Source organism: Impatiens glandulifera, chromosome 7 (genome assembly GCF_907164915.1).
Source record: "Impatiens glandulifera chromosome 7, dImpGla2.1, whole genome shotgun sequence".
In the NCBI taxonomy this organism is placed as follows: Eukaryota; Viridiplantae; Streptophyta; class Magnoliopsida; order Ericales; family Balsaminaceae; genus Impatiens; species Impatiens glandulifera.
Genome location: NC_061868.1, coordinates 44808659 through 44821694, shown reverse-complemented (window position 1 = coordinate 44821694; position 13036 = coordinate 44808659). Strand labels below are relative to the sequence as shown.

General features: G+C 25.8%; 1 protein-coding gene across 1 annotated transcript; it reads left to right on the top strand.

Annotated features, from left to right (window-relative positions):
• Positions 1-280: 280 nt before the first annotated feature.
• LOC124910030 (protein TRACHEARY ELEMENT DIFFERENTIATION-RELATED 7A-like) lies at positions 281-832 on the top strand. The gene has a single exon (XM_047450655.1). The coding sequence runs from the start codon at positions 281-283 to the stop codon at positions 830-832; it is 552 nt and encodes a 183-aa protein (XP_047306611.1).
• Positions 833-13036: the final 12204 nt, after the last annotated feature.

The window sequence follows — 13036 nt, the reverse complement described above, 5'->3', positions numbered from 1 at the left end:
AACATGTCCTACAATGTTAAAAAAAGGTTTTGAAAGGAACTTGTCCCTACAATATTGTTATGCACAAGGGATTTACAAATTGAAATATATTATTAAATTGGTTACAAGTTTAGGGGAATACTAACATGCATTTAATATAACTCTTCTAACATAATTTTGATTATAAGTCTTGCATTTGCCCACTATAAATAGCTTACCCCATGTTTCCAACTCTTCCACACTCTACTTCAATATTAGATCTTTTAATACACTATTTTTTTCAATCTAAGGAGAAGAAAAAATGTCTTTCCTAAGGAAAAATGTACTTCTAGCTTACCCTAATTACACTCGGACGCCTCCTCCAAGTTCATGCGATGAACCACCACCGCCGCCTCCACCACCAGTAGTTGGGTGTGAAATTGTATATCTCCCGCCCCTGCCTCCACCAAACCAACCTCTAGTTGGTCCATCACCACCACCACCAACATATGTGACAACTCCGGCTGGACCACCACCCATTTGGCCACCTCCATACCCTACACCTATTGCTTCCCTCCCATTGGTTCAACCACCGAGTTTTTCTCCATCGAGTCCCATCTCTTTCGAACCACCACCAACACATGATCGACACAATATAGGTGGCGGTCACCACACATCAATCATCGCGGCGTGCATATCTATTGGAGGACTTTTATTATTGGCGCTCCTCACCGCCTGCGTTTGCTTCTTGGTCAAGAAGATGAAGAAGTCGGTACTATTGGTGCCAGTATTGGTGCGGGTGGTTGTGTCACCACCGCCTTTTGAGGCTTTCGGTGAAGAAGGAGATTTGGCTCCTTATGAACAAAGGAAATAAACAGTTGAAGTTATTTATCCTAATGTGTTAAAAATTACAGGGGAAGTTATATGTATCTTTTAATGTAAGTCAAACAAACATTAAAAGATAATTATAGAAACAAAAATATCTCTTAATATAGGTAAAAAAAAATAATATAAAAATATAACTATATAACATACAGTATTAAGATAATTATAAACATTAATACAAGATTTATAATGTTTACTATATCCAGTTTCAAACATACAGTATTAAGATATTTTAACCTTTTACATATAAGACAACAACTCATAATTAAACATTAGACACAATTCATAAAGAAACAAAATATTGCCAACATATTGTCTTAGTTGTCTTACCAAAACTATATTTTTGGTGAAGATTGTGTACCAAACTAATCTTATAGTTTATTTTTGTGTTAGAATATATTTTGTACCATTACATTACTATAATTGTAATCACTTCCAATTCACATTTCTTAATCAGTTGATTGTGTAAAAGTTGAATAAAAAGTCAATCATGAAAAGACTATTGTGGATGAATAATATATTTGTTGTTAATATTCTTCTTATATTTTTCATTTACTTACCAAAAACATTTTATTGTCATGTTTTTTTTTATCCGGTTTCTACATTGTTTTTGTGGTGTTGTTTTTCACTTTTTCTTGTCTTTTTTTTCTCTTTCTTTTTTTCAATTCTATTGTTTTTTATAATGACTTTCTTTGAATAAAATGAAATTCCTTAAAAAATAAAGTATAATAATGATAAAAAAAATCTATACAAAATAGTTAACTACTCTTTAATTTATATTCTTTTGTTACATCTTCATGAATCTATCAAACTTTTCTCACATTCTAATTTTGTTTAGTTATCTTTTTTTGAAAATTATTCACAAAATATAAAAACGGGAATCGTTTAATCATAAAGAAACAAAACATGACATAAAAAATAAAAAATTAAAAGATAACAAGATAAAAAAAGAGATTAGACAGAATCACAACAAAAATTAACGTGCACGAAGGTCTTCAAAAATGGAGATAAGCTAATTCCAAACTGACTCCACGGACTTTTCAGAATGAATTTCAGATAATGTCATAATATTGTCGTTATTAAAAATATAATAGCAATAGTAACCCAACGATTTAAACCCGTTATATCTGTTACATCGATTCAGACTTCCCAATAATACCGAGAAACTTATGCATCACCCACTGAATTCTAGTCATTCTCCAAAGAAGTCTCCAAATACTCGTATCCCCACGATAATGTAGAAGAAGGTGAGACTTTGATTCAACCTCCATAAGGCACATCTAACAACGACTAATCATAATACAACATTTTTCATACATATGTCGTCCGTAAAAAATTCACCATTATTCCACCCTAGCAAAAAAAAGATTTTAGAAGGAATCTTGGATTCCCATAACTTCTCAAAAAAGTAATGGTACAAAGACAACTAAGCATACAAGTTATAACAATGCCCACCTGAAAATAATTAATGTCTTGTCACCGCATATATAATATCAGGTATGGTCGGTTTAACCTCGATCATTACGCCCCACCATGATCAAAACTCTTGTATGAGAAGAGTTTTTAATGTTGTTTAACCTCCTAATTCTATATTTAATGCGACTAACAAAAACGCCAGTATAATTATCAAATGTATCCTTAATTAACTAATCAATTTTCTTTTAGTTATCTACAAATCAATTATTGAAATCAAATAAAAAGAGTATTATTTAAGAGGTGAAAATTATTTGTTTTGATTTTCACAAAGTTTCAGTTCAATAAGGTGATACTAAACTTTGATTTAAAAAATGTATTGTTTAGTTTTTTCACTTTATTTTAATAACTTTTAAATGAATCATGATTTTACTTTGTTTCTTTTAATATAGAAAAATATCATGATCCAAGTCATGGACTCAATTTCAATTTAAAATATTTTTAAGTACAAAATTAAACTCTTGACATTTAACTAATTTTTATTACTTGCACACTAAAAAATTTGTGATGTATTATATAGAGTATTTCCCAGTTGATTTAAGATCTAAAATAAATCTATTTCTTATGGCCCATTGGGCTTATGCTTTTGATAGCAATAAGGACTTTGAATTAATTGGGTTAGAAACCACCTGTCCTTTATTTTATTTTTTTATGGAGTAATAACGTCGTTAACAATTATTATTATTATTATTATTATTATTTTTATTATTATTATTATTATTTGTTTTGTGAGTAAAATCAATACCTACATTAAAAAAAATTAACCTAAAAGATAAAAGTCTAGAAAATTATAATATTTTCCAATTATCATTTATGATATATATTTTAAATGATTAGACTTAAATTTAAAAGAAGTTGATGTATCAATTTCAAATCTCACTACAAAAATGTTTTAACTAAAGTGAGATTATATCTTACTATAGTTAAGACTGATATTGAATATTAAATTTATAATAGTTGTATGGTAATTAATTTAATAAAAAAGAGACACCTTGCTTTTTAATTATTATTTAACGTCACTAATTTTAGTTTTTTTTATAAGTTGATTTATAGTTATAAGATACAAATAAATATATATATATATAGAAATATATATATATATATATACAAAAAAAAAAATATATATATATATATATAGAGAAATATATATATATATACTTATGTTGGAAAAATAATGATAGTAAATAATTTTGAAAAAATAAAAATAAAATTAGACCAATTATTAATGTAATTAATTATATAAATTTATCAAATATATAAGTCACATCAGTCAGAAAAGACATGCTTCATCAAATAAAGATGAGATCACAAAAATAAATATTTTAATATTTGAGACCGTAGTATTGATATTTTGATTTAGAGTAAAATATTTAGAGATATTTGTAAAAAGTTCGTAATTAAATTTTTATAAATGTTATTAAATTTATTAATATTTATATATAATTTTAATTATTTTTAAATATATATTTGATCTAAATCCAGATCTATTCCAAACTTGTTCAAAAACAATAAAATTTGCAATGATATATAGATCATTGATACCATTAAATATAATAAAAGAAGAAAACCCATAAACTTACAGCTTGAATTTTTCTATTAATTTTATTTTTTAGCAGTTTTGATCAGTTCAAAGAGGAATAATATAAAATGTAAAAATTATCTCCAAACACTACACTTTCAAGTTCTTATATTGTAGTCAATCGAGGAAACCCTCTATAATTCTAAGAGTGGAGATTTATATATGAAATTGGGATAATTAAAGATGAGTACTCTAATATCATATAACTTGTTATTTAAATATTTTAATTTTATTATTATTTAAAATTATATAATTTTTTCCATTTCAAAATGACTTCTTAACCAACACAATCAATTATGTTCAATGTTTTTGATTAATAGTCAAATATTTTGACTTGTCTCAAATTTCGATTAATACATGAGTGAGACTTAAAGAGTGATCAAATTTTCCATCTCCATCTTTACTTTTTGTTTTTCAGTGCAATTAATAATTTTTGAAAAGTAGATGAGGAAAGAGAAAAAAAAAAAAAGAAGTGAAGATATATAGATAAGGTTGGAGATAGACTGGAAGACTAATTAAGCGGTAGGTAAAGTAAGGTTGGAAAATTTTAAATTATAAACTTTCATTTTTCATATAATTCGATCCAAATAAACCTGACAAATCAATTATATATAGTCATGTGATTCATATCTCGTTTTTATAAGACTTTTTAAATAAATCGAAATTTTAATTTGAACTATCTTATTAGTAAGGATAAGGTTATTTATGAGTTAACTATATATATATATATATGGGCTGGAAAATGGGAGCGAGGGCCCCTCCCCCACCTATAGGTCGTCTACTCTAGGATTTCTTAAATTGTTATTGTAATTTTTTTTTTTTTTTGAAAAAAGTCAAATTTTTTGTTTTTATATATGAAGTTAGTCAGACTTTCATTTCTATTTTAAAACTTATTAGTTAGAATCAAATATGATATTTATGTTTTCTTAGATAACATCTCTTGATATTTGAATTAATACATAGTATATTATAAAAATCATTGTAGTTCAACAAACTATTCTTATTATAAAAAGGAAATAAATGAAAATGTAAATAGAAAGCTATAAATAGAAAGCTATAAAATCATAATTTAAAACTGTAATGTGAACATCATTAAAAATAATCCTTAAAGTCTTATAATCCGTATTTGGATTTAATGATAGTATAACATGCCGTAGGCAACAGTAACTAAAGCTTAAGCTTACTATTGATAAGTATATTGCACTTGAAAATGTTGAAATTTTTAATGGTTATAGTCAAAAGAGTGAAATATAATTTACTATTACATATATACACTTGCTATAAAAGTGGCTAAATGAGAGGCAGATAGATGCATATATTTGAATTTATGCCATGTCAAATACAAGTGCCCAAAATGAAGAATCAGTGAAAATACTATTCTTGGATAATTAAAGATCTAGGAATCTCAACCTTCACTTGTTCATATACAAAATTTAAATAATTAATTTACTTTATAATATTGGTGCCAAGAGTTCTTGCATATGAGACTCAAGATTGAGAATATGGATGACAATGAGTGCTCGTATACTTGATACTTTTATATATTTGATGGTTGAATTTGGGTATTTTAAATCGGATTCGGGAATAGGAGTGAAAATGATTACCCGATCGAGGTCGGAGATGGAGAGTATACAAAACCCAAACCCGATACCTAAAATATTAATATTAATATATATATATTAATATATTAATATATTAATATATATATATATTAATATATTAATATATTAATATATATATATATATATTAAAGATTAAAATGAATTTTAAAATTTCACATCATTACAAATATATATAAATAAATATATATATATATATATATATATTTTTTTTTGATGCTTAATTTTTAAAGTGTCTGGATTGTCGGGTCAAGAATTATGTTTAATTTGGATATATATGTGATAATAAATTGATATTTGGGTCAGATTGTGGGTTGACCCACCCATAAACTTAAAACGGTTAAAAATAAAATTAAAAATGATATATGTATAGTTCGAATTTGCAACATAACAAAACAAGTACAACCATTTAACCAACTAGACTAATAACACTTTATATTTTAAATTCAACACCAAATTTGATAAACGCGGTAGTTGATCAATAGTTTTTAAACGGCCATAATTCTATTTTGAATCTACGCTATAGATTTCACTATTATTAGTGAACAATAATGAAATAATTTCGTCATATTTATATAGATAGGAGACATAATTCATATGAATATAGTAAGTCTCATCAGGGCTACTCTAATGGTAGTCTTACATTTTCCTTTCACTCGTAATATGGGAAAGAAGTGGACTCTAGAGGTGAAACTAAATGAGTTGAGGATTCAAACTGTATCAATTGTTTTAGAGATCGTTTTGCAATGTGAGAGTAAATGGATACTTGAGTCGGATTGTGGGTTGACCCGCCCTTAAACTTAAAATGGTTAAAAATAAAAATGCTGTCACATTTTTACCATAATATTTTTTCACGGTTTTTTTATATTATTACTCGTGCAAATACACGAAATAATTGTTAGTTTACATTAAATATATTATTTAGATTACTTATATCCAGACTCCACTCCAACATCATTATAATTTATTTTTCCCATAATTCTTAATCTTCACTTTTTTATAAAAAAATGAAAAATGTTTTCTCACTTTAAAATTTTTGTTTTCAATTTCAACAATTTTTTAACTTTCTACTTCTCTCTAATCTCGGTTAACTTTTTCTACTTTATCTCTCATTTTTAGTGAACTTCAATAAGTAATAACAATAAAATTGTTATATTTTCAACATTTATGCAATGCAAAATTAAGTAATATTTCATTTTTGTTTTTTAATATTTAATATATTTAAAAAAATAAAATTTTATATTTTAATCGGGTAATGGGTACCCGACGAATCGGGGATGAAATACAAATAGAGATACTCATCGGATTCGGAGTCGAGTATTAGTATGAAATTCAGGTTCGAGGATGGGTACTTCTACCCGACAAGTAGGGGTACTCGTTGCCAACCCTAATTAGAATATCTAGATCCACAACTAAAATTATTTACATTACAGTAACCAATCTTAAATTCACTTAGGGTGTGTTTGATGAGGGGGAATTGGAATTGGAATTGGCATTGGAATTCTAATTCTAATTCCATGAGAATTAACATTGAATTACAATTCAATTTCTATGTTTGAAAAAATGATAGAATTTGTAATTCAATTTCTATGTTTGGAAAAATGATAGAATTGTAATTCACTTCCAATTCCTATGTTTGGAAAAATGATAGAATTGTAATTCAATTCTAATTCCAATGTTTGTAAAATAAAATATCGGTTCAAAATGTTAACTTTTAAAATATGTTTTCACGTTTTGGCACGTTTAATACGTTTTTGATATTTTTTCACATTTTCACACGTTTTTCACGTTTTTCACACGTTTTAACACCTTTTTCACATTTTCACACGTTTTTCACGTTTTTCACACGTTTTTCACGTTTTTCACATGTTTTCACGTTTTCACACGTTTTTCACGTTTTCACGTTTTTCACACGTTTTAACACGTTTTTCACGTTTTCACACGCTTTAAACGTTTTCACGTTTTTTACACGTTTTCACACGTTTTAACACGTTTTCACATTTTCACACATTTTAACACGTTTTTTACGTTTTTCACACGTTTTCACACATTTTTCACGATTTTCACACGTTTTTCATGTTTTCACGTTTTTCATGTTTTCACGTTTTTCACACGTTTTAACACGTTTTTCACATTTTACACGTTTTTCACGTTTTTCACATGTTTTTCACGTTTTCAAACGTTTTCACGTTTTTACACGTTTTAACACGTTTTTCACGTTTTTCACACGTTTTAACATGTTTCTCACGTTTTTCACACATCTTTCATGTTTTTTTACACGTTTTTCACACGTTTTAATACATTTTTCACGTTTTTCACACATCTAACACGTTTTTTACACGTTTAACACATTTTTTACGTTTTCACACGTTTTCACGTTTTTTCACACGTTTTCACATTTTTGGCACATTTAACATGTTTTTGACATTTTTAATATGTTTAACATGTTTTTCACACGTTTTGATAGGTTTAAAACGTGTTAAACCTATCAAAAACGTAAAAACGTGTTAAATGTATCAAAAATGTGTTAAATGTGTCAAATAAGTGAAAATTTTGTTAAACATGCCAAAACGTGTTAAACGTGTTAAATGTGTTAAAAATGTGTCAAACGTGTCAAAAACGTGAAAAATATGTTAAACATTCCAAAACGTGAAAAACGTGTTAAACGTGTCAAAAATGTGGTAAACGTGTCAAAAACGTAAAAAAAGTGTTAAATGTGTTAAAAACGTGAAAACATGTTAAACGTGTCAAAAACGTAAAAAAAAATGTGTTAAATGTGTCAAAAACGTGTTAAACGTGTCAAGAACGTGTTAAATATGTGAAAAACTTGTTAAACGTGCCAAAACGTGTTAAACATGTCAAAAATGTGGTAAACGTGTCAAAAACGTAAAAAAATGAGTTAAATGTGTCAAAAACGTGAAAACATGTTAAACGTGTAAAACGTGTCAAAACGTGTTAAACATGTCAAAAACGTAAAAAAAACGTGTTAAATGTGTCAAAAACGTGAAAACGCGTTAAACATGTCAAAAACGTAAAAAAACATGTTAAATGTGTCAAAAACGTGAAAATGTGTTAAACGCGTCAAAAACATGTTAAATATGTGAAAAACTTGTTAAACGTGCCAAAACGTGCAAAATGTGCCAAAATATAAAAAAAAACATGTTAAACGTGTCAAAAACGTGTTAAACATGTTAAAAACGTGAAAATCATGTTAAACGCGTCAAAACATGTTAAACGTGTCAAAGACGTGAAAAACGTGTTAAATGTGTCAAAAACGTGTTAAACATGTCAAGGACGTGAAAAACGTGTTAAATGTGTCAAAACATGTTAAACGTGTCAAAAACGTGTTAAAAACGTGAAAATTATGTTAAACGTGTCAAAAACGTGTTAGACGTGTCAAGGACGTGAAAAACGTGTTAAATGTGTCAAAAACGTGTTAAGCGTACCAAAAACGTGATAAACGTGCCAAAAACGTGTTAAACGTGCCAAAATATGAAAATATATTAAACGTGTAAAAAACGTGTTAAAAACGTGTAAAACGTGTTTAATGTGTGAAAAACGTGTTAAACATGTCAAAAATGTGAAAAACGTGTTAATTTGGAATTACAATTCCGACCTAAAAAGATAGGAATTGAGAACTATCAAATTACATTATATTGAATTCCATTAGAATTCTAATTCTAATTCTTAATATTAAAGTGTCTAACAAACATAAGAATTGAAATTGGACCCTCCAATTCCAATTTCAATGTCAATTCCAGGGTTATCAAACACACCCTTAATGAATTATGTTTGTTTTTTTTGTCGGACAGAGTGATTTTTTAAGTATCCCCACAAACTTCCTGTATATTATTTTCAATTGGTATAAATTGGAGTTTTCTTAAAAAAAAAAAAAAAAAAGAAAGAAAAAGAATTCCCATATATTTTTAATAAAATATCTTACTTTAAAAAGAAATGAAAATAACCTATTTGTTTTTTTTTAAAATTGTTTTGTATTAATTACTAAATCAAGAAAATATCTAAATATTAAATGTGAAAATAAATTTGGGGAGAGGGAGATAACTTAACGCTTACTTGATTAGAGTTAGGATAATTTAATTATTTTAAAAGATAAAAGAAAAAAAATTGAAGTGTTTCGGTTCATGACGGTAATTTCAACATATTGATTTGATTAGGAGAGTGAAGAAACACTAAACCAACTGCTAAATGTTGAGAGTGTTTATGTGAAGAATTTATTTTTTTAAGTGAACAAATTAGTCTTAGGACACTTGCAATAGAAGTGTTAAATTTTATACCTAAAATAATATTAAAAAATATATATATATATTTTACAACATCTTAATTCAAAATACTCTATAGCACCATTTTAATTTATATACCTATAACATTAAAATATTTATTTTTTGCAAAATTAAAAAACAACTTGTAACTACTTTTTAAAATTCAAACGACTATATTCCAACGCCTATATTTCAAATTCAAATCCAACGTCTATATTTAAAACAACTTGTGAGCATTAACGTTTTCTTGATCTCTCTATAGCTCAAGCCTCTCTTATCGTTATCTCTTTTCGTCTCTACAACGAAAGTTTTGAAGCTTACGTTTGGAGGAGAAAAGAATCTACAGTGTTGGAAAGAACATATGTTTTCTCTGTTATGTGAAAAAAAAAGATGAGAGATAATAATGTTCCCGCCAGTTTTGAGAAAAAAAGATGAGAGAGAATAATGTTGCCGCCAATTTCGAATATAGAACATGAAAAGTGGTGTTCTATATATAGAACACTACTGTTCATTTGGGCTAAATTTTTTTAAGCATAGCTCATCTGATATAGATCAAATTTGTTGTAATTTTTAGTTTTTCTATTTTTATTTTAGATATAGAACACCTAATAGAACATCTACTACAAGTTCCCTTAAGTGTCTATCCTCAATACACCATATAATGATTATTATTAAAATAAAAAAAATACACCATCGACAACGAGTACCTTACCCGACGGATAATTAAGTACTCATTCGCGAACCCGATTTTCATTTCACTACCTAACCCCGAACTCGAGGGATATCTTTATTTTTATTCTCATCCCCGATTCGTCGAGTACTCAATCCCTGACTGGTACCCATTACCCGATTAAAGATTATAAAGATTTTAAAAAAAGAAACACAACTTTAATAAATAATTTTAAAATTAGTAATATAAAATATTAAAAATACAAATAAAAACATTATTTATCTACCTACTTATTTTTGTATATATTAAAAAAAAATTAGTGTGGTGAAAAATTAAAATAAAATTAAAAAAATAAATTAGAGATTGAAAATGAAGAATATGAAAGAGAAGTAATATTTTGTTATAATATCAAGTAATTATTTAAATTAAAATATAATTAATAATAATTTTAAATAGATAATAAAATATTTATTTTATATAATTAATTTTAATTAGTATATATATTAATAATAAAATTATAATAAATTAATTAAAATGAAAAATATGAAAACTAAAAAAATAAATCAATAAATATTTCTTATTTTTTTACGTCAGATTGCGAGTCATTAACTCTAAAATTCACTCTAATATTTCTTACCCTATCATTTCTCTAGTTTTATATAAAAAAATTATTTTAAAAATATTTAAAAAATTAAATATGAATTTGTTAATAAAAATGTATCAGGTTATAATATAGGTTACTAAAATGTTAGATTTAACTCAGATGTGTTTGATCAACTATTAGTATATATATAATATTTAAAAAAAATTATCTCACGTTATTTATGTTTAATTGGTAATTATATATATATATATATATATATATATATATATATATATTATAGTAATATGTTGAGAAATTAAGTTAGTATACAAATTTAAATCATCCAACTCTTTTATTTTTATTTTTTTAAAATTATAAATAATATAATCAATTGATATGAGGTATTTATGGGTAAGTTTGATTCAATTATAGTTAACTTATTTGTTCTAATTTATTAGACTGGTTTGTTTCAGTTTATTCAACTTATTTGTTCTAATTTATTAGACTGTTTGTTTCAGTTTATTCAACTTATTTGTTTAAGCTTATTCTCATATAGATATTTTTGATAGATTCAATTTATTCGTTACAGCTTATTTTTCAGTAAAGAAAAGTAGAGAGAAAAATGAATTTAAACGTTAAAAGTGTTTAATTATAAATTTTTGCGTTAGCTTATTATGCAAATTTACTATAGCATATTATTACGCAACATTAAACGCTGAATCAAACGCGTCATATCTTTATTATTTTATTAAATTATGATTTAATTGAATATTTTGTATTTAAAAAAAAAATATGATATAAACAATAATAAATAATAATTGTATAGTAATAAAAATAAAATTAAAATATTAATACTAATTTTCTTCCAAAATTATAGTAATAGTTTCATTTAATAAATTCAAACACTATAATAGTAATGATAATGATTAGTGATTACTTAGTCTTAATCAAACACTAAACTTTTATCCATTATATTATTATTTTAATTTTCTAGTTTTAACTGTGCTTCCATAATATTTTTTTTTAAAATTTATTAATCAATTTAATTTAAAGTGTTTAAAATTATTACTTCTTTAGAATTTTGGTTATTAGGATATGACTTATATTATTATTTTAATTTTCTAGTTTTAAGTGCTTCCATAATATTTTTTTTTTAAAATTTATTAATCAATTTAATTTAAAGTATTTAAAATTATTACTTTTTTAGAATTTTGGTTATTCGATAAGACTTTTACTTTAAGGCTGCGTTTGGTACGAGGTACAACATATTAGATATAAACTATAAGGAAGTATAAATTATAAGGAGATATAAATGAGTATAATTTATATAGACTATTATTGTTTGGTTGGAAGTATAAGACATTATATAAACTAGCATTTAGCCCGTGCATTTGCACAAATAATAATATAAAAACCGTGAAAAAAAATTACGGATAACATTTTTTATTTTATTTTTAATAATTTTAAGTTTATGGGTGAGTCAACCCACAATCCGACCTAATTATCCATTTACTCAACATCATTATATATTAGTTAATTAAAAAGTTGAACTTATATTAATATTAAAACGTCCCGCGTTTATCAAATTTGGTGTTGAATTTAAAATATAAAGTCTTTGTAGCCTAGTTGGTTAAAGAGTTGTACTTGTTTTATTAGGTTGCAAGTTCGAAACATACCTCTAGCATTTTTAATTTTATTTTTAACCGTTTTAAATTTAAAAACGGGTCAACCCACAATCCGACCCAAGTATCCAAATTAACCACAGCTCTCGACCCGGCAATCCGGACACTTTAAAAATTAAGCATCATTATATATATATAGATTAGTTAGTTAAAAAGTAGAACTTATATTAATATTAAAACGTCCCGCGTTTATCAAATTTGGTGTTGAATTTAAAATGTAAAGTCTTTGTAGCCTAGTTGGTTAAAGAGTTGTACTTGTTTTGTTAGGTTGCAAGTTCGAAACATACCTCTAGCATTTTTAATTTTA

Excerpts from the sequence above, each read along its gene's own strand:
- LOC124910030 (XM_047450655.1), top strand. The coding sequence starts at position 281 with ATGTCTTTCCTAAGGAAAAATGTACTTCTAGCTTACCCTAATTACACT.